The 22,411-nt window shown below is 44.3% G+C and overlaps 1 protein-coding gene across 3 annotated transcripts in view; it reads right to left on the minus strand.

Annotated features, from left to right (window-relative positions):
- The window catches only part of LOC147190981 (uncharacterized), a 36,416-nt gene that overhangs the window by 8,247 nt on the left and 5,758 nt on the right, over nucleotides 1-22,411 (minus strand). For all 3 annotated transcript variants that reach the window (XM_086136858.1, XM_086136857.1, XM_086136856.1), the window contains exon 2: nucleotides 72-134. In XM_086136858.1, coding sequence (XP_085992984.1) covers nucleotides 72-134 — 63 coding nt within the window. The remainder of the gene's footprint in view (nucleotides 1-71; nucleotides 135-22,411) is intronic.

A 22,411-nucleotide genomic window follows, 5' to 3' on the forward strand; every position in this document is an offset into this window, starting at 1 on the left:
ATGATAGGAGGTAAGGGAAAAAAAAAAAAAAAAAAAAAAAAAAAACGGCAAACGGGATCATTTCTGGGTACCTGAGCCATCACCGGGATAGTCCGGCCCAGCTTTCTCCTCCTCTGCTTTGGACATCCTGATATCTGCCAGAAACACAAATAAAAAAGATGGGAAAGTGAAGAAAAAAAAAGGGGGGGGGGAACTCCCCCAGAGGATTCCGTTGTTGAAAGCACATCCCTAATGATGTGCACTGCTTACTCTAATAACACGGCCATGAACGGAAAAGCAGCGCTGTCAATGTTGTCAACAATTCAGCTCCTCTAATTTAGACAAGGCAAAGAAAGGCAGCTTTATTTAAATAAAGCATTTCACATATAAGGATAATTCAATGTGCTTCACAGAGTTAAAAGTACATTAATAAGCAACTACAAATAAGAGTTAAAGAAATTTCGAGGATAAGCAAAGAAAAACATTATTAAAATGATTAAATCTTAATCTATTAACTCATTCAGTACCAGCCAATTCTAGACCAAGTCTGAAAAGACGTTTAAAAACGTCTTTGGGAGTGAATGAGTTAAGGAAGGACTTATTTGCATCTTTTATTCATTTTTTTTATTTATTTTGAAAGTCCTATCAGCCAGCCCGACAGGAAACAATTCGGAGTCTCCGCGTCAATGAAACGAATGGACTGTCACGCTTCAAATAAACACACAAACGTGACGTAAACGGCGACGTTGCCAAGGCAGAGTGTTGGCGACCTCCGAGAACAAGGCTGTGATCACCGGGACAAGGACGGCGATGAAGGAAGTGCTTACTCCAGCATGGCCCATTACTCAACCGTTTGCCTCCAACGCTCTCTCTCTCTTGGATTTCAGTTACCTGGAAATGATGCACAACCTCAAAAGAATTTTTGGAAAATCGCATTTCTGTATCTTGACGTGACGCTCGATGGCGTGCCGTAACACGCGTAGATTTATATAATTTACAATATAATAACGTTTGGGAAATTACAGACGCCTATTAAATGTGTGGCTCGGTGCTGCAGGTGCACAAGTGTGCCACATAGTGGCAGCAGCCTCCAGCACCCCCCCAAAAAAAGAGAACACTGGAGAAACAGGCCACATCATTAGGGACAGCATCCATTCACATCCAAAACCAAAGAGGGATCAAATGTTTTCAGTCTCACCATTGCATGAAGGCAAAATATTAGAAACTGCTCTCAGTCTCTCTCTCTCACAAACACACACACACACACACACACACACACACACACACACACACACAAAATGACAACTTAGCATCTGGTCGCTATAACAAAAATGCCTAAATTGACATTTATAGTGAGACTGGAAACAAAATGGATTCATCTGTTTTCTGGGGGTCCTGCCTGCATGTGTGTGTGTTTGTGTCATGGGATGGCTGGAGGGGTCCTAAACTGGCCTCTCGACATCCTCTTTTGTTGCCCACCCACCCGGCCTAAGTTATGCCTGTCAGGGCCCCATGACAGACGGTGTGTGGGTTCGTTTGTGTGTGTGTGTGTGTGTGAAGGGGGAGGGGCCATGGGCAACTTCGTTTGGCGTGTGGAGGTCAGAGTTCATGCACATGGTCACGGCCGTGTCCCGCTTGCACGCACGCACACACTCAAGCTGTTTCCTGTCTGCCTTCTCCACCTGTCCCGTGTCACATTCACTAAAACGCGCGCACACACACGCACACACCGGACATAAACAAAAGCTAAAGTTCAGTGTCTGTTTAGCATGGAAACAAAGGCCAGTTTGTATTGCTCAATTATTATTCAAAGGAATTTTTTTTTTCTCTAAATTCCATCAATAATTTTTTTAAGCTCGATTTGTATTTATGTGCGGCATTTTGTTTCAGCCAGCTGTGGCAGTTTTTACCTCATTCAGTACCGGCCAATTCTAGACCAAGTCTGAAAAGACGTTTAAAAACGTCTTTGGGAGTGAATGAGTTAAAGGTCTATCAATAAAGGTGAGTTGTGAAAATATGGAAATATTGGCACTTGTAGTTGATTCTGCCTTGGCCCATGACAGACCGACCCACACACACACATACACACACCAAATCACTATGCATCAGGAAGTTTTTATAACAAGGCGGTATAATCGACGTATTGTCATTATTCGTCGGCACAATTGTTCCAATCATCCCTGATACATAGCTTCCTGAAGTAGTGCTAACTGTTTTCACTGCTTTATTTGCTGAGAAATGAAGAAAATAAACAGGAAAAAAATGCTCTATCAGCAGGACTGTGCACCCAAATGACATCCTCATCAATATTCATGTTGTAGAAAAGCAGAAGTGTAGTTATTGAACTTGCTTGTTTTAATTTAATGAGCAAAAAAGCTCTTTTTTTACATCTCCTTTTTCAGTCACATAGAGTCATTCCCCATGATCATATTTTGGAGGCATCCAGCTGACTAACTTGTCACAAAGCCATTCAAATGAATTCAAGCGTTCACAATAAAATGACAAATAATAATCATCCCAATACTGCAAAACTTCAGTGAACCTCTGAGGCGTACCTCCGACTCCTTTCTTACTACTTCATCCCGCTCGGGCCAGGGCTGGACACCCTCACACGCGCGCACACAAAACCGGCGGTTGCCAGGCAACAGCCGGAGGGATGAGTGTGTATGTGCCCGCGCACCTGCGTGCGCGTGTATGTGTATGTGTGTGTGTGTGTTGATCATTAAGGATAAGCATGTCTGCTAGCTGCAGCATGCTAACACGTGGAAGTGCTTTTCACACATGCACACAAAATCACACAGGCACACGATACAAACATGCAAGCGCACACGCACACACACACACGCAAACACACAGAATTATATCCACACACGTTGACATACTCATCATGCACACAAAACAAACGCTCACACAAAACGACAAACACTCAACATAAAATAACAAAAACTCACGTCGAGTCACGCACACAAACAAAAACACGCACACACACACGTACACTAAAAACATATGCACATTTGCTAATAGAAAAAGAAACATACAAAACCACACGCGTGTACAAACATACATGCGTGCACACACACACACACACATGCACACACAATTTTAAGACTTTCTGTAAAAGTGTCCACAGGCGGGAGAGTTTTCAAGGTTTAGGATGCGAGACTATCCTCATGCACGCACGCACACACGCACACAAACTGTCCCAGGAGTGTTTATTATATCCGATGCCGCGGCTGTTTCTCGCACCACATATTTCTGCGGCGATCGATCCCTCGGACTCCCGACAAGACAATAATGGCAGCGCCTTTCCGTCGCCATTATTACCGGCCTTCCCGGAGGAGGGCGGCAGGAATTAAAAAAAAAAAAAAAAAAAAGAGGAGGAAAAGGAAGGAGAAAAGACAAAAGCCGCGGCCGCTGCCATGTTCAAACTTGCCGTCTACCACGGAAGCCAATGGCAGCTGACCGACAAGATGGCGGAGAAAAGCTTCAGATGGAGACGGGCAACGAGAAGGCCGGAAAGCATTCGGACGAAAGCTTTATTGAGAGCATTTTGCTTCGTAATCCAACAGAAATAAATAAATAAATAAAACGGAATTAAAATCGGGCCCCGGGAATTTTTTTGGAATGGATTATTTGCTGACATGCACTGCTGACACCAACATCCCATGCTAGATAAATCAATATAATATAAATACGAATATTTTTATATTTTAACAAATATAGATACAGTTTTTTTATCATTGTACTGTGCTCACTGTGCACTGTTGGTGCTTGTGTATTTATGTTCTCTGAAAATAAACAGTCATATCGGATATGTGTCATTTGAAATACACATAGAAATAGACAAAAAAGAATAATAATAGCAATCATGGAGTTGGCCTTCCAATGTTTACGTTTCTGATGGTGTCAACTTGTCAGCGTGTGCGTCCGTTGATTGCTGACACCCTAAATTGTCTGCCAATTAACGGCGGCTCTCGTCTGACCCTCCCCGTCTGGCCTCACCTCGGCTTCCATCTCCCGCTCAGTTAATACCTCTTCAACCCCCCCCCCCCCCTCTTCGGCCTTCCTTCCTTCGCTGTGTTTAAACGCCGCCCTGTCATCGCGGGCATGTGATCTTGCTGCGAAACCTTCATCGCCTGCTTAAATCACGCCAATAAATTATTGAGTGTATTTATTCAAACATCATTAATTATAAAATAGCGGCAGGAGGGACGGTCGGGAGTTAAAGCAAGGTGGAGGTGGGGGCTACTTGTAAAAAGGGGGGAAAGGGAGGAGGGGTGAGCGGTGGTGTGTGTGTGTAGGGAGGGTGTAGGGGGGGGGGGGTCTAGGAAATTGGTGAGGCTAGCGGAACAGAACCCCATCACACCCCCACCCCCCGAAATCTCCACACACCCTCCTTCCCAGCTCTGCTTTGTATTCCGCAGAGATGACAGGGGGAAGCTTTATTGCTCTGAGTCGGTATCGATCGGGGCCCTGCCGAAGGGGTAGTCAGAGCCGCGCGTGCCGGGCCCTTTTGCAGGCTCCTCCATTTCGTCGGCTACAGTGCGCGCTTTGATTTCGCTCGTCTGCAATCGCTGGCCAACGTTTACACTCGGACAGTTGGAAAAAGATTCACCCGCGGCAGAGCGGACAAATGCTTAGCGAGTCTGCTTCACACAAGTAGCCTAGCCTGCAGGCCTATTCGTACAATAGCGCGCCAGTGACGGGACATTGGGATTTCCTAGGACTGGTGCGGACGTAATTGTTAGATTCAGATCTCTTTTGCACAGCTAGACTTTTCAATCATTGTAACCGCCCCCGCTTGCTTATTTGAATCCATGCAAACTCAGACGAGTTAAAAGCAAAAAACCCTGGAAGACATTCGGCGAGGTTACGTTAGCGCAGGGGTCGGCAACACGCGGCTCCAGAGCCGCATGCGGCTCTTTAGCGGCATCTAGTGGCTCCCTGGCACTTTATTACAAATGTTTGAAAATGGAAAAAGATTTCGATAGTAGGGTAATATAGCTCAAATAGATGTACATACATGTTGTTTTTGTACGTGTTGTTTTTTTTTAAAACGTACATTTTATTTATGCTTTTAACAGTCTCGACAAACACAGACACGTCTACATCGGACTCCATGCCTCTCTCTTCTCTTCAACTCGAGAGGCGTTCAAAGACAGCCTCCGAAAACGGAAATCCTTGATCACTTCACTGACACTAAGAAAAGCGAAAATAATGCACCAAAACAAAAAATAAAGTGAGGAAATCACAAAATAAATTCTATGGGGGCGTTTGTGAACACACAACAAAGGAATGAATAACATAAACAATTCTGAGACAGTAGAGTCTCCTACATACATGCAGCATGTGTTTCCTTCATTGTAAGTTTTATAGAAGGCTTTTATTTTTTTGCGGCTCCAGACATATTTGTTTTTGTCCTATATGGCTCTTTCAACATTTTGGGTTGCTGACCCCTGCGTTCGCGCCTGAGTGGGCGTGACTCGGACAAGAAATGACGAGGGAATTATTTTGGATACACCCAACCTTATTTTGTACCTTTGTGATTGAAGGGCTCCACGGCCGTGTGTCGGTCTTGCTGACATCATTATGAAATAGTCTTACGGTAGTTAACGTTAGTATTGTGAGCATTCAAAATAACAAGAACGCGCAGAAGTTCGTACACAACTTGAAATAATCGTCTGGAAAAAAAACGGAAACATTTTTAGAGAAGAAAAGTGGGACTAGCCCCAGTACACCTGCCATCCGAAAGAGGACAAGTCGGATCATCAACGGATGGATGGACAAACACCTACAAGACATACGCATGGACACACACCTGTACCGCTGAGCCTAATCCGGCGAGAGCCAGCGCAACAAGGGAGGGCTCAGGCACGCCAACGGGCACACGGTGCAAAATTGGGGAAGAGGAGACTGGTGGGTTTAAGGGTGCAGGGGTCCCAAGTGTGGCCTCGGGATGGAGGAATGAGAGGAGGCAAGTAGGCAGACAGACAAACGGACAGACGCACACAGTTGTGCAGTTCAGAGAGTGGCCTCCATTCAAAGCTAAAACATTTTTTTGCGTGTGTTTTAGTCTTCCGATGGAATTTGCCATTCCAGCCCAAATACAAAAGTTAAAAGGATTTGATTTGAATCGAAGAATGAATTTCATCTCATTGTAGTTTTGATTCATTTTATTCTGACTGAAATGGGGAAAAATGTTCGTTCAAAAATAGGTCATTTTAAAATAAAATGACATACAAACATACAAGATTCCTCATACAGTATAAAGAATGTAATTATCAACTAAAGACTTATTTAAAAAGATCATGGACATGAGTTTCTCCCATTTTTAAAAATGTGTTGTTTGCAACAAATCAGAATCAGAATCAGAATCAACAACCAAAATGAATGTACCATATACTACATATCGCCATGACTCTTGCCCACCCGTGTGTTGGACACAGTTGAAAAGATGCGCTTACTTTCTAGATCGGGAAATACAATGAAACATTTGAAAATACGCGTGCACACATGAAAGATTTGTGTGTGTGTGTGTGTGTGTGTGTAAAACCAGCATGCAACACAACATGCTTCTCACCATTACATTCTGCACAATGGCCCTTTATCGCTGAGGCCATAAACGCTGCTTTTAGTCTGCCTCCTCCAAGTTCGCATGTGTGCGTGTATGTGTGTGTGTGTGTGTGTGTGTGTGTGTGTGTGTGTGTGCGTGTGCGTGTGCGTGTATGTGTGCGTACTTCCGAGGGATTCACACACACAGCGGCTGACTGAACGCTGTTCACACTAGTGACCGGGACACATTAGATAAAGGTCCATTCTCTCTGCACCATCACACTTTTACACGCACGCAACTTGCACAACTTCATAACACTAGTACGCACTCTCGCACACAAAATGGCTGAAATGGCAACAGTGGGGGTCGTCACTGAGGAAATGTGAAATGTAACTGAGGTGGTTGAGAACAACACAACTACATACCACTATGTGTGTATGTATTATATATATATATATACACACAGCCGTCTCGTTACCTCTGCGTCCCGCGTCCTCGACGCATAATTTTCCCGCCAGACACACAGTTCCAAATAATGTGCGTTTTTAGGACGCAAGGAAATTTCTCAGTCAAAAAAACCCCCACAAAAGAAACGACGACAATTCTTTTTTCCAGCAACAATCGCAGTTTGATAATCGCCGCCATTGTTGTTTTGATCTCGCGTTAAGTAATCTCGCGTGACGTGATTTCCGTTCTCGCGAGACGAGATCGGCTTTCACCTCGTGGAAAACAGACGATTGCCAAGTTGTGTAACGTTAAAACAAGTCTGGCGAACAAGTGTTGCGAAAGATATCACAGAGGAAGCAGCTGAAGTTGGATAGTTTTTTTTTTGGGCAATAATCATCATTGGAAGCAGAGCAAAGAGAAGAGAATTTATGAATTCAAAGACTGAACCATGGGATTAAATAAGAACCTATTTCTCAGCAAATCTTGTATGCCTGAACTATTTAAATTTTTGCAGTATTTGTTTCTAAGAAATAAACCTATTATCAATGTATATTGTTGTTGTTTGTGTTATTATCATCCATCCATCCATCCATCCATCCATTTTCCGAACCGCTTGATCCTCACTAGGGTCGCGGGGGGTGCTGGAGCCTAACCCAGCTGTCTTCGGGTAGTAGGCGGGGGACACCCTGAATTGGTTGCCAGCCAATCGCAGGGCTGTTATTATCATATGCAATTGAATAAGTAGACCATTTCAGAATTCGAAATTTGGGACTCTCTCAATGCATAATGGGACTCATACTTTTCTGATCAGCGAGTCCCTGGAACTCGCTGGGCTCAAACTGTAAAATTATCACTGTATATATACACATACCCCCCCCCCCTCAAAAAATAAACTATGACTGTGAAGAAGGCGTAAATTTAATCTGAGGAAGAAGAGAAACTTGTATTAAAACAAAACTTGGATGTAGAAAAAGTGTTGCTAACATGAAGTTCATTCGTCAACGGTGCTATTTTCCCTACGACATCTGGACTCACACTACTGTTTACATGCTTGGTTGGGGGCAGGCGAGGGCGATATCTCACGCTAATCGATAGGCAAGGGAACCCACGGTGGGTTGCGGGGGGGGGGGGGGTCAGAAAAAAAATCGGTTATCTCCTGTCATTAACAGAGGGATTCCTGCATGTTGAAGGGAGGGGTTGGGGAGTGGGCGGGGGATCGGGGAAGTACCAGCAGCGCTCATTGAGAAAAACGGCGTGTTTGGCATGAAGAGAAAGCAGACAATTATCTCTATTGATTAAAGGCAGCCAGCCAGCACGGCCAAGACGGAAAACTATGGCCGGATCAATAGAGACGAAAGACGAAGAGGAGGAGGCGACGGCGGCGAGAGAGAGCCGGGCAGGGCCAAGGAAAGCCGCATCGGCTGCCAAAACTCGGCAGAGACGTCGGGGATTCTGACCCCGAGACGAAGATGGGTTGCCGAGTCGATCGCGGTCAACGTTGCCGTTGACAAGCTGCCCGTCTAGACACACTTCCAACTGTTGGCTCAAAAAGCCAGAATGAAGTGAACAAGCAAAGTCAGCGCTGGGTTCAAAGAGAACTAAATCAAGATTTTGACCCAAACTGATGAGTATCGACGGCGAAAAATAATACCCGTTTTATTCCCATTCTCGACACATCCGAAACAGAAACTTTTGAGCAATTAAAATGTATTTTGGGGGACTACACACAGACCTGATGGGCTGGATCGGATCGGCAGCTTATTTTGCATTTGACGCAAGGTCGGTGATCGGGTGTAACGTCCTAATTTGCTGTCACTGATCGGATCTGCAAAATAAGACATTCCGACAAAATCAATCTCGAACACTCCAGGGACGTTCTGTGCTGCCATCGATAATAATCCAAAATTCTCATCTGATAATCCCCCCCCCCCCCCCCACCTCCCACCACCACATTTTTCTCATCCGTCTAGCCATTATCTGATCCACTTCGAATATTTTGGAGTTTTTGGGTGGGTCCTTAACTCATTCCCTCCCAAAGACGTTTTTCAACGTCTTTTCAGACTTGGTCCAGAATTGGCTGGTACTGAATGAGTTAATAACATACTTCCCAAAAGGGATTTTTTTTCCCCCCACACTTGTGAACAATTGTTTATTTTGCCTCATAGCATAATTGCCTAAGTCAGTTATAACTTACTGTCACACTATTAATGATAACAATATTCTTTTTTTTAAAAAACACTAACGCGCTTGCTAAAAACGGCTTCTTTTATTTCCTCAGCATCAGAGTAGATTTTGAGTCAGTTGAATTAAATTTTTTTTCTTGTCTGACAAAATTGGTCAGAAATGATTTCGGCAAATCTTATTTTGAGTGTCATTGACATTGGCTTTTTTTCTGTAAGAGGAAAGAAAATTGTTGAAAATCTGAAATGTTATTAGATTTATTCACTACACTCTCAACTCTCTCTCTCTCTCTCACACACACACACACACACACACACACACACACACACACACACACACACACACACACACACACACACACACACACACACACACACAAACGCACACGCACACAGTCTCCTTGGGTCAGTTGATGGCGGTGGCGGCACAGTAAGCGAGCCGAATGGAGGATTGTAAGTCTGAGACCAACGCCTCTCAAACTCTCGCCGGTTTTATTGACGCTTTGGACGGACGCCAGATTGCCTCAGCGTACGCGTGTGAGCGTGTGTCTGGCGATTGCCACGTAGATGATTCACAACAGCCCTGGAAGCTTCTTAGTTCAAACGAGATGAAGGTGAAGGCGGACGATCACACTGGACTGTCTTGACTCGGCAGAAAAAAAAAAGTGTTATCGAATATCCCCAATTCAAACATTCGCCTACACACTAAAAAATTATTCAGTCAAAAATTGGGATCAGCCTTAAAAAATAAAAAAATTAAAATGGGTGTCGGGCCCTATATAATACTGGAAAACGTAAAGCGCGTTTGTAAATATATAACATTGCAAAAGCAGTGGAGTATGAATGTTGCATTATCGTGTGCAACTACACACACACACACACACACGCACACACAAGCAGAAGCTACATATGAGCAGCAGCAGCGTTAAGTCACACATAGTTAGGAGCCTCATCCACATTCTGGCTCAATGTCCAGCTTTTTTTTTTCTCTCTCTCTCCTTCTTTCTTTGCAGCTGACATGTTACTCCACACAAACACACACATCGTCCACATATCAACACGCGCACACAGTCGTAATGGCTCGAAGAAACCTACACATGTGAAATCATTCCATTGGTCAAAGATGCAAAACATGTCAATGAAGATGCTGTGGGAGGGCCTAATTAGGCACTAAATTGTGCATGTGTGTGTTCAGAGTGCAGTTAATAAATCTGATAACATTTCAGAGACACAAGATCGACTTTTTTTTAAACCGTGGCCAAAATATAGATATCAACTGGCCATAAAATGCTACTTTATAGCCATAATAGGTATTACATGCGCACGAAATACAAATTTATGGGTTTAATATCATTCCGTCGGCATGGTGGGCGACTGGTTAGCACGTCCGCCTTACAGTGCACAGGTGCAGGGTTTGATTCCGGCTCCAGCCTTCCTGTGTGGAGTTCACATGTTCTCCCCGTGCCTGCGTGGGTTTTCTCCGGGTACTCCGATTTCCTCCCACATTCCAAAAACATGCATGGCAGGCTGATCGAACACTCAAAAATTGTCACTAGGTGTGAGTGTGAGCGCGAATGGTTGTTCGTCTGTGTGCCTTATGATTGGCTGGCAACCAGTGCAAGTGCTAGCTATGGTTGCAGCAGTTTTGTAGGCTGTGATGAACTCATAAAACAAAGGTATATTGAATAAATATATAAAATATATAAAAATGAATGTATATTGAATTAAATGTATATTGAAACAAATCACATTCACTTTGCCTTCCAAAAGTCTGCTCGCTTAATGCTAACACACTGCAAACCACCATACATGGGCTCACAATTTAGCATCAATGTCACAGCAATTCTAAACATTTCAACAACTTATTCAATACGCACATATATTCTTTATCCTCAAATCTACATGTCTTATGTACGTATTATACTGTCCCCTGGTGGCCAAGAAGACAAATACTTTAAAAGTTCCCGTTCCATTTAATTATGTTATTGCTGTATGTTTTTGAGAAAGTAACATACTGCCGAATAATATGTTCATAAGTCACGGCACCACTGTATTTCGTATTTCATGGCTAGAAATTAGCATTTGATGCACACGTGATAGCTACACCGTAACGAAATGTTAATTGCGCACCGTCCGTGTCACGTCCCTGGCTCCGAACACGTGCGGCATTACGGCACAGGAGAATGCTTACGGTTGGAAAAAGACAGCATTAGCTGTTGCGCTCAGGGCTGAAGTGGAAGCCGTTGCATTTCAATGCGAGGCGCTGTCTCCATTATTTATGACGCTTTACACCTCAAAACCGGCACAAGCTCCCTTCGCGAGCTCGCTCTCTACCTGCGTGGACACGTCCTTTTCTCTCTCTAAACTAGCTACTGGCCATGTCACTGTGTCAAACTTCATCACCAACATAGGGCAGGCTCACCAAGACTCCTGCTAGCTAAACAACGCGTTCAACAATGTGAGCCTTGACTTAAAATACGATGTCAAAGTGCTTGTAAAACTAATGTAACGGAACAAAACATAACTGTCGAATAAACGAGACTGAATTCGAACAACAGAGTATTTTTCTATTATTATAAAAAACACAAATCCGTCAAGAGTCCAATCGCCTCGATTCAACCCCTTACCTGGATGAATTAAAATCTTTAGACGTTAAGAAAAAAAATTTTAGCGAGCGCATTGATATTTTTAATCGCTATTGTAACATTAAATTGAAAATGACTTGGCAATCGTGCCATTGGGCAAACAATATTTAGTTTTTTATTATTCGTGGCTCACACTTGAATAATTCATGAATATGTTCAGGTTTTTATTCATATTTAGTTGTTTATGATTGACTCGAACTTTATTAATCCGCTAGCAGAAATCATATGTGGCGGCCATTTCGATTTCCTTTTTTTTATTTTAATTTTCCTACTAAATTCTGCCACGGCCTAGTTTCGAATGTCTGTAAATGTGGCACAAAAGCGACACCGAATTTGTAATAAATAAATGAATTAAATTTGAGTGCTGCACATTGTCCACACGCATGCAATTCGAATGTGAAAAGCAACTAATGCAATATGGGTGGAAGGCCAGAAGGGGCAGGGGAAGATTTATGACCCGCTCGGATGCGGAAGAATCTCCATTTCCAGAATTAGACGCTGCCTGACCCCGGCCCTCCCCATTCTAACAATAACTTGGCGCACGCAACGGTGCCACAGCATCCCGACATCTGTCAGACATTAAGTCAAACATCCCTCCATTGGCTAAATGATGGCGCTTGGAAATGACAATGGAGAAAGGGGGCTAATATCCATCAGGACGTCCATCTGCGAGAGCGCGTGTACGTGTGCGAGCGCTCGGACAAAAGCCTACTGCCACCACATTGGCCAAAAGCTCTGCTGCTGGTCAGACTTAATGAACCTTATACACACACACACACACACACACACCCCATCCCCCCTTCCTACCCAATCCAACTCTACCTTGGCCTGCTGTGGCCGTGTCACTGCTAATATTGACGCCCCCCCCCCCCCCACAACCTCCCTCAATGCACACACACACACACACGCACCCTCCCCCCACTCGCACTGGCCGGCAACTGCTGTTGTCCACATCTCACCTCATCCATAGTAGACAGTATTGATTTTCAGCACAGAAAATAAAAAAGGCCATGAATTTTAATGCCTCACTGTCTGTCTGTCCGTCTGTCTTGGTGTGTGTGCGTGCATGTATGCCCCCCCGCATCTCTTCACAGCCAACTCTTTAATCTTTGAGCCATCACGTCGTCAGTCCATCCTTCCTACCTCACCAGGATTCTGTCCTGCTTATCTGGGCTATCGTTCTGTCCTCTCACCTCCCCATCAGCCCACTCCCCCCCCTTTTTTTTCTGGATCCCCTTCTTGTTTTCTCCTGAGGGAAGGAGATGAATGGGGAGGTGATGTGTGCTCATACGCGTTAGTGAGCGGCTTCTTGGTTCAGAGGCAGCCATGGTGAAGGTGAGAAAAGGGAAACAAATATGAAAAGTCCACTTATTAATTCGTGGCCCATCACGAGTGCGTTTGATGATCATCCGTCAATGTGCGCCTTATAATTAGCTGGCAACCGGTTCAGGGTGTACTCAAAGACTGCTGGGATGGGCTTCAGCACACCCGCGACCTTCGAGAGGATAAAGCAGTTTGGATAATTGAAGGATGAAATGCATGAAAAACGGCTCATGCAACAATGACTTCTCCCCTGGTTTAAACTACACGGCTTCATTTCGAACTGGTGCAGATGCCATGTTAGAAGGGTCATTACGGAGTCGGTGTGAATGCGGTGCGGTCTCCGAACGGCTCGGAATTTGTGATCGCACGGTACCCGCCTACCCGCGCTTGGCCATTAGCATCCGACACGGGTTCCGGGGGTCTTCTTACATTTGCAGTGTAACCTTCGGATCATCGCAATCGCCGCTGCAACCATTACGTAGGAGGAGGCTGCAAACACAAGTGGCCGGGCCGGGTTCAAATGTCATTGGTGCATTAAAAAAAAAAATTAAAAAAAAAAGATTCATGTATCCTGGGTGCAGTGACTGCACCGCAAAGCGTTTGCGACAAAGTCAGACTATCGTGTGCTAGCTTGTCACGAGCACAATGGAGGCGGGGGTTTTTTTCTGCTAATAAAAGCATTTGTTGTTGTCACTGAATGCGACATTTAGCGCACACAAACACACTGAAGGAAAACACGTTTATGCGCACGCGTGTGTGTGTGTAAAAGTGTGTGCCAGTGGAGGTGTTAGTCTTGTACTAAATGAGCGTGTTAATGTTAAGTTGGTGTCCATTTCCACATAAGATAAGATATAAGATATCGTTTATTTGTCCCACACTGGGGAAATTTACATTGGTCAATGCACATGCAGGTCAAATAAGGCATAATTACATCATAGTTCATGCCTGCACCACATACAAATAATTTTTGATATACTGTATGTATGTACATCTTTAATGTAGCACATTTAATATAGTTTAGTCTCCAATCTATCACATTTACATTATTTTTAGTGAATATACTTAATTTACATCATATCCACCGTAATGCAAGTATGTATGTACCCCTAAGATACCTGAATATTCCAAAGCACCCATGCACGTCACTTTCATGCCTCTGGGTTCCGCACTTGCAGCATCATCATCAATGCAGTCTGGTCCGCTCATTGCTTCAAAGTCAAGTCCGACCGTCTGCGTGTCCGTCTGGTCAGTTCACCGCTCGGTCCCGCCCATTGAACCCCGACCCCACCCTCTCTCTCACTTGAACTTGAGACGTGACACCCCAACGGGCCGGCCGGGCGTGAAGAAGAATGGCCCCAATGACGCCTGGCTTGCATATGAATGGTTGGATGAGGGTGGAGGGGGGGGGGGGGGGGGGGGTCAACGTTGAGGGGAGGGCGAGGGTCAGGGGGTGAAGGTTAACCCCCTTTCTAACCTACCCCGGCATCACACACACTACACATGCTAACTGACGAGCACACAAAGGCTGTGATGCGGAGGGCAGAGCGAGTGGGTAGGGGGTGTAGGGGGTGTTCTGCAAGCTGAAGGCACACATGGGCAGGTGTACTATGCAAACATACACGCATACATAATAAATTGGTGTCTAATTTTATTGATTTATTTGGGGGGGTTATTTTCATGCCATACTGGCAGGAGATTGTTGTCACGGGTTGGACACAGAAGAAATTGCCCCAGGTATATTCAATAAATAAATAAATGTTTAAAAAATGTTGTTCCATGGAGGACGCTGACAGTATGGAGCAGAAATTAGCCTGGATGTGTGAAAAAGGCGGGCTCTTGCCCTCACACAGAGAATATGGCCAGACGTGAAGAAGATTGTAGTTCAAGTGTAGGACCAGAAATTACCACCGAAAAATGAAAACAAGAGAGATTGAGGACTCTGTGAAACTTTCCATAAATTAGCCAGATGTAAGGAGAAATTCGAAGATTTTTGTGACATGTCGGACCAGAAATTACCCGAGAAATATGAAGATTGGCCAGAGATTGGAGGACTACACCAGAAGTGAGTCGAAATGTACTGTAAGAAGAACCCGAAAGATTGCTGTCATATTTCGGACCACAAGTTAGCCAAGTTGGGAAAACAAAGGTGTGAAGAAAACAGGAGATTGTCATCAAATGCAGGACCAGAAATAAGCCCAGACACATGAAAGAGGACGGAAGGGCTTGGCCAGTACTTGCCAGAAATGAATACGGATATATGAAAAACATTGGGGATTGTTGACATATGTAGGACACAACCAGTACTTGCTAGAAACTAGTCCAGACAATGAAAGATGGAGGGTTGTGGCACATAGGACCAAAAATAAGGCCAGAAAAGGAGGGTGATTGTTGTCACAAATAGCACTGGGGCGAGTATATATCAGAAAAGACCCCGGAAGTCAGGAGATGGCTGTCACAGATTTTTTTTTTTTTTTTTTTAAACACAGTTTCAAATCAAAAGGGGTCTGTAGACTTTCTTTAAGCGCTGTAATGGTACATGCTGATGGCGATTCCATGTCGCCCGAGGCTAGCGCACGTAGCTAAGCTAAACAGACACAGCTCAGTCAGTCAGCCCGTCGTCGACACGGGCCAGATCGCGATAGGCGCGCGGCTTCCGACCCCGATATGCGTAAGCTGCGTTGCACGCTATCACCATCCCGCGAGATGTGAAGGGGGGGAGGGTTGAGCGAGTGGGCGGGAGGGCGGGAGGCTACCGGGACCCTTTCAATCCCCCCAGAGAGCACAGAGGGACTGAGTGCTGGGCCTAAATGCAGAATCTTCTGAGCTCGTAGCCCCGAGGGAACGTCGGCGCGGGGGCCATTTTACTGGAAGAGAATCGTGCTGCCAAGCGGACGGCGGGTTTACCATATTCATACCACTTCTTTACCGAGGGAGGGGTGGCGGGGGCGGTTCACCTGTCCTATTTCGCCGCACCGGCTCGCACGGCCGCTAAACCCCCAAGGGGGAAACATTAAGGGCAACTGTGCGCATTCTCTCCCTCGTTTGAGTGTCCCTTCCAGCCTTTTGTCAGATGAAGACTATTTCATTCATCCCTATCTCCACGGTAATAAAGCGCTAAGAATTTTGTAGCCGATGCGAACGGGTGAATTTTTGAGTAGCCAACTAAAGTGGAGGGTCACTCGAAAGCGGTAACTTGATTTATTTACCGGTGTCCCAATTTAGGAGTGCTTTGAGTCGATTTTTGGCTTTGGGTTCAATAAAATAATACAGGGGACGCTTCAGAACCATGTGCCCCGATATTGAATCCGATGACAAGGATGAGCTGCATATTTTTCAATTTCATTTAATTTCTCGGTAAACTGCAGTTCAACCGTTCATGTTCACACATTATAGCATGAAACAGTAAAAGTGATGAAGGCACAGATTTGTTTGAATTATTATTGTCATCTGACAGTGTTCCGTAATTAAAAACTCTAATGAGTCCAAAAATAAACCACTTGGTTAATTTGCTTTTATTTTCACATCATGCTCAAAATGACGTTATAAATCTGATATTGTTTAATGTAATACAGATTAATTTATTGTGTTTCTTAAAAAATGGAAGGAAGAGCACCTTGAAAAAAAATCCCATATTAAATTGCCACAGCAATATTGAGATTTAAAAAAAAATCCTCTTAGATCATTTTTTTAAAGGTCTGCTGTAGTTTTTGTCATCCGGTTCAGACAACTAAATTCTGCCAATACCGCCTGTCTGACTCGCTCTCTAAAGTGTGTGTGTGTGTGTTTGTGTTTAAACATCTCCTTTCCATCCACAGTCCTTGATGAAAGATGTGGCACTCACTAAAGAAACAGCTGCTGCTAACAGCAACCGCGGGACAGATTGATGTCAAACGTGCCGGATTGAAACGCGCCGCAACATGTCAACCAACCAACGTCACGCTGGTTGTGTGAGCATGGAGTTGTCAACCAGTGGAACAGGGGACCCTCCATTACAACCTCACATCTCGACGTGAATAGGGAAATGTTTAAAAGGCGTGCTTTAAATCACGGTGAAATCATGTCTAAGACGCCCTGGGGAGTTGCAAGTGCCTGGGTGTTAAAGCGCATACTCTACAGCCCCTCCTCGCACCCATTTAAAAATATCCATAAATCCAAGTCCCCTGTTAATCAGTGTAGAATGACAGTCCCCTGATAGCCTGGTAAACGTGCGGCTGCAAGATTGGGTGTGTGCGCAAAATGCAGCCCGGGTTAGCGAGAGCGTGCTAAGGCGAGCTAACAGATTGGCGAGCAATATGAGGAAGTTCAAGTGACGAGTCAAAGTCACGAGGAGATTGAGACACGCCGGGGGGGAGGAGGAGGAAGGATGGCGAGGTGTGCTACAACAGATTCATTTCATTTGTGGTAAAGAAGCGGCGGATAATAAAAGAGGATAAAAAAAACGGAGGAGGTGGAGAAGGAGGGAGGGAGGATGGTGATAAGGAGGAGAGCTGGAAGCCAGTTTACCCGCTTTATCTGATGAGGATAATGCGCGCGTGTGTGTGTGTGTGTGTGTTTCTGAGAGGGGTTAAGTTATGATTTTTAAATCAAGGAGAAGGAGAAAAAAAACATCACTCAAAGGCAGCTTTGCCCTTTTTTCTTAGGTGGGCTTTCTAAAATTCACTTTTGTCAAAGGTCACCTTGAAAAAAAAATGAGCATGACTATTAACATGATTCATTTTGGTTGCCGTTTTCTATTGGATTGCTTTATATTGTGTGCCTAGCAAAGTGTCCAGTCTGTGTACACTGAAATCAGTTGGATTCAACCTATTGTTAAAATGTGACGCACGCTGCAACCATGGGATGTGTCTAATAAGTACGTTTCAAACAGCTTCAGTATTAACCGTTTAAAGCAATGGATATCTTAACACTTACAGTATCATAAAACACATATAACAAGGGGCATGTATTCTTTATCATCTGCAAAGAATGACAAATATTAATGGACCTTACTGAGGAATTGTGACCATCTGGAACAAATTCATAGTATTTCCATTCACTTTCATGGGGAACGCTGATTTGCCATCTCATATTTTAAAGAGCCACCCTTTTTAATTTAAAGTCACAATGTAAAAATGATTGTAAAGAATAGATGTAAAGCACATTAACAGTCTAGTTCCACAAGAACAAGCAACAATGCCCGTGGGTCAGTTTGACCAGGGGAAATTTTCATCATCCAAAGTGTCAGAAAGAGCAGCATTCGTAACATCTCATCATTAATTCGATGACGAACCCTTTTAGTACACATTTAGTGCAGAAAAGAAAGATAATTCACTTTGTGAGTGTATAGTGAACTGTTCAGGGTCAAACTGACCCTCCGTCTTCAAATCAAACCAATTTGGATTTGTATTCAAACAAAAGTTGTGAAGTAAACAAAATCAAACCGATATGCACACTGAACGTAACAACGATGAGTAGCGGCACGTCGTCGCGCAGTTTTGAACAACTTTTGTTGACAGAACGTATTGCGCGTGCATGCATGAGTGGGTGAGGTTAGTTGAGCAGATTGAAGCACAGCACTCCAATTTAGTGAAAACATTTCCCATCCCTATCCCCCCGCAAATGCCCTCACCACTAACAGGCTCTCTCCTCCATCTTTCATTGTTGTCACTTGTTTCTTTTCATACATACATACATGCGGTCGGACCCCGCCTCCCCATAACACATTTTTCGAGACTAAGCCCCACCTCCCTGTGTGATATTACATTTTTCACCCCCAAAAAGAGCCACCATCGCCAGCACAGAGGGAGGGGGTCAAACCAAGGAAGGACAAGGTGTCCCCCGCCGTCCCCTGACTCCCTCTCTGACAATCATTAGCATAAATCCTGTCTGCTAAATTAAATTGGGGGGTTGAGTAGCCCTCAATGGCCCCCAAAACTGCACTGACCAGCAGCCAAGGGGACACAAAGGAACCAATTGGACTAACCGCCACATGTGTCATCTGACTTTATGAGCTAAATGTGGAGCTGCTATGGGAAGGAAGGCCATTGTTGGCACGCACGCGCGCACACAAAGGAAACTCGGGGATGGAAGAAATGACCTCAATTATTATTATTTTTTTTCCAATTTGAATTTCAAATTCTCCTGATACGAAATGATTTCGCTCATGTCCAGTTCAGCAATTAAAATTGCTCGTTGCTTTTTCTTAAGAGATACAAACCAATTTTTTTTTTTTTTTTTTGTCAAGAGAGTTTTCCACATTGCGCGATTAAAACAATCATCCAACTTTGCCTTGGGCAAGCTTAATGCGAACATCGAATGAAAACCGCCGTCGGCACGACTAGCATCGATAGTCACGGTGTTATCGTCGCATTTTGGCAATGACTTTTGTTAACGGAGTTTTTGGGAGAAACAAGCCTTTTTTTTCCCTTTTTTTTTTTTGCCAAGACATATACGCTTTGTTTAATTAACGCAAAACAACAGGGGTGCGGCCATGGAACAAATTAAACTTGACACTACTATAGTATATTAAAGCAGTGTATTCACAAACATGCAAACACATACTTGCTTCATTTCAAACATCAGAGAGAATCGGAGCGTCCGCGTCCCGCAGCGTCAACTCAGACGCGCGCGGATCGAGAGACCTGGCGGGGAACCCGAACGGCGGCTTCATTAAGGCAGAGCTCCGCGAGGACGTCCGACGGACGAGGTAATAACAAAAAGTGAGCACACCTCGAGACGACACAGGTAAAACTCAATCACCGAGTGGATTTGTCTTTTGTGTGGCGGCACAATGTGTGCAAAGTGAGCGCGAGAGAGGTGTCAAGGATAAGGATGGGTCACAGAAGAAGACTTCCAGATGATTTAGAGGCGGTGATCTGGGATTAGCGGCGTAAGACGCTTATCATTTAACCGGCTCCAACTGCAAAATTTCAGGGTTGGAAAAAAATTATGATCTGGGAAAGGGGGTGGAGAAAGCAATTTATGTGCGCACCTTTGAGATTTTAGTCATTAAGGTCGCGGCTAATCCAGATATGAACTAGAAAGTACACTTGTACCTTCCATTATGATTACCTCAGAATCTTTCGAAAAGAAAAAAAAATGTCTGACCAGATTCACTGGAACTTCTTAAAGACTTGCTAACAAGTCTTCCGTTAAGGTAAAAAAAAATATTTGAGCCCGACAAAGGCAACAATTAAGATTCTGGGAATGGGGTCTCAAATTCACGACCCGTGGGCAATTTGCTGCCCGCAGGATGGTTTGGTGTGGCCCATTGCCGCTCTTGTTCAGGGATAAGCCTAAACTCCCCCAGATCGTGCCGCACCAATAGAATCGGACTAACCCATAGCTTCCTTTTAGATGTTGCTAGACTCTTCTCTCCTGCCTCCTCCTCATATATAAGCGATGCCAGGACTTTCCGTGATGAATACTACAGATTGTCAAATTCTTCTTCCAAACAAGACAACAGGCTACGTTCACTGCAGTCATTTCACAACCTGCGTCAAGCACAGTGTTTAAGCATCTTATGAATTGAAACTTCTGAAAATAATGTGACTCCCACCTTTGGAACTAGATATCTGCGGGTTGCTATGTGGCCATCCATGCATGCATCTGCAGTTGTTTGCAATCTTATGGGTCTCTTGTGTGTGTGTGTGTGTGTGTGTGTGTGTGTGTGTGCGTACGTTTTTTTAAGGAATTGACATTTGTGCTTTCTATACTGGTCCGGGAACGCCAACTCACACATTCACACACTCCGAGTGAGTTCGATTTGGGTGTTACATCGACGTTGAATCAAAAAAGGTGGCTCCTGTGGCCAAGGGGAAGGGGGGCGGGGGCATTGTCCGATGGGGGCAGGGGAAGGAAATAAGTGCAAGGTTACACACTAGGAGCAAAACAGGCGGCAACAAATGGCGGCAAACGCACTATAGCACGTAATTGTCAATCACACACGCAAACACAAGGGCGGTCAAATATAGCCTGAGTGCAGCCAATTTAACCACTGATGCTTTCTGCGCCCATCAGGACAAAGATGGCCACCGTGTGTGTGTGTGTGTGTGTGTGTGTGTGTGTGTGTGTGTGTGTGTGTGTGTGTCTGTCTTTACCTTGACTCTGCTGCTTGCTTGTTTGTGTGTCTAATGGCCAACCAATGTTTCCACAGTAACGACGGAGGTGAAGCCGAGTTCAAACGCGAGCAGCAGGTAGCGGCCATATTGTCAAATGATCCGCAACACATTTTGCTCCTTTATATTTGACACTACTATATATATATATATATATATATATATATATATATATATATATACTGTATATATATACAGTTTATATATATATATATACACACACACAAACCAAATTAAAATGAAGTTGGGACATTGTGATGAAAACAGAATACACTGATTCGCAAATCATGTTCAAACTACCTGAATACACTACGAAGACAAGATAATGTGACAAAATAATGAACTTTTTTCGCAAATAATCATTAAGTTCAAATGTTATGGCTGCAACACGTTCCAAAAAAGGTGGGACCATGTTACATCACCTTTTCATTTCACAACATTCAATAAATGTTTGGGACAATAACTGTTGATGCTTTGTTAGTGGAAATATTTCCCATTCTTGCTTGACGTACAGCTTCAGCTATTCAACAAGGCCGGGGGTCTCTATTGTCGTACTTTACGTTTCATTGCCATTCAAGTTTTGTTTTGTTTCTTACCATAATTTACAGTGTGAAATGTGACGAGAAATGCTGTACTTGGAATGACAACACCCTAAAGTGAAACAAATGAGATAAGATACTTGTGTGTGTGCGTTTGTGTGTTTAATGTACACTTGCATCGCAGGGCATCGTGCATGTGTGTATCTGTGTGTGTATAGCCCGGCATGGGCGTGAGGCAGCTTAACGCAATAAAGCATGTTGTATTGACATCTGTGTTGTGTCTATTGATTCCCCATTATGGAGCTAACAAACCCGCCCGGACGCTTTGTCATTGGCAATCACGTTAGTGCCACGGCTCGCAAACGACGCAGCTCCCGCCGCCCCCCTTTTTAAAATCTGATCCATACACACACACGCACACACACACACCCTCAGACACACATTCCTTCACATCCACAGCACACTACACCACACACAAACACACTTAGCGACGGGAGGCAAGTCAATGGTGCTGATCAATACCCGCGGAAGGTTAAAACCAATCACACAATGGGCCGCCGTGAGCTGCTTCCAGATAAACCACACACGTGACCTTAACGTGCAATTATTGAATCGTCAACCTGTGTGCATCAACCGCATTTCCACACAT

Source organism: Hippocampus guttulatus, chromosome 18, assembly GCF_054856545.1.
Source record: "Hippocampus guttulatus isolate MCC_2025c chromosome 18, RoL_Hgut_1.0, whole genome shotgun sequence".
Lineage (NCBI taxonomy): Eukaryota > Metazoa > Chordata > Actinopteri > Syngnathiformes > Syngnathidae > Hippocampus > Hippocampus guttulatus.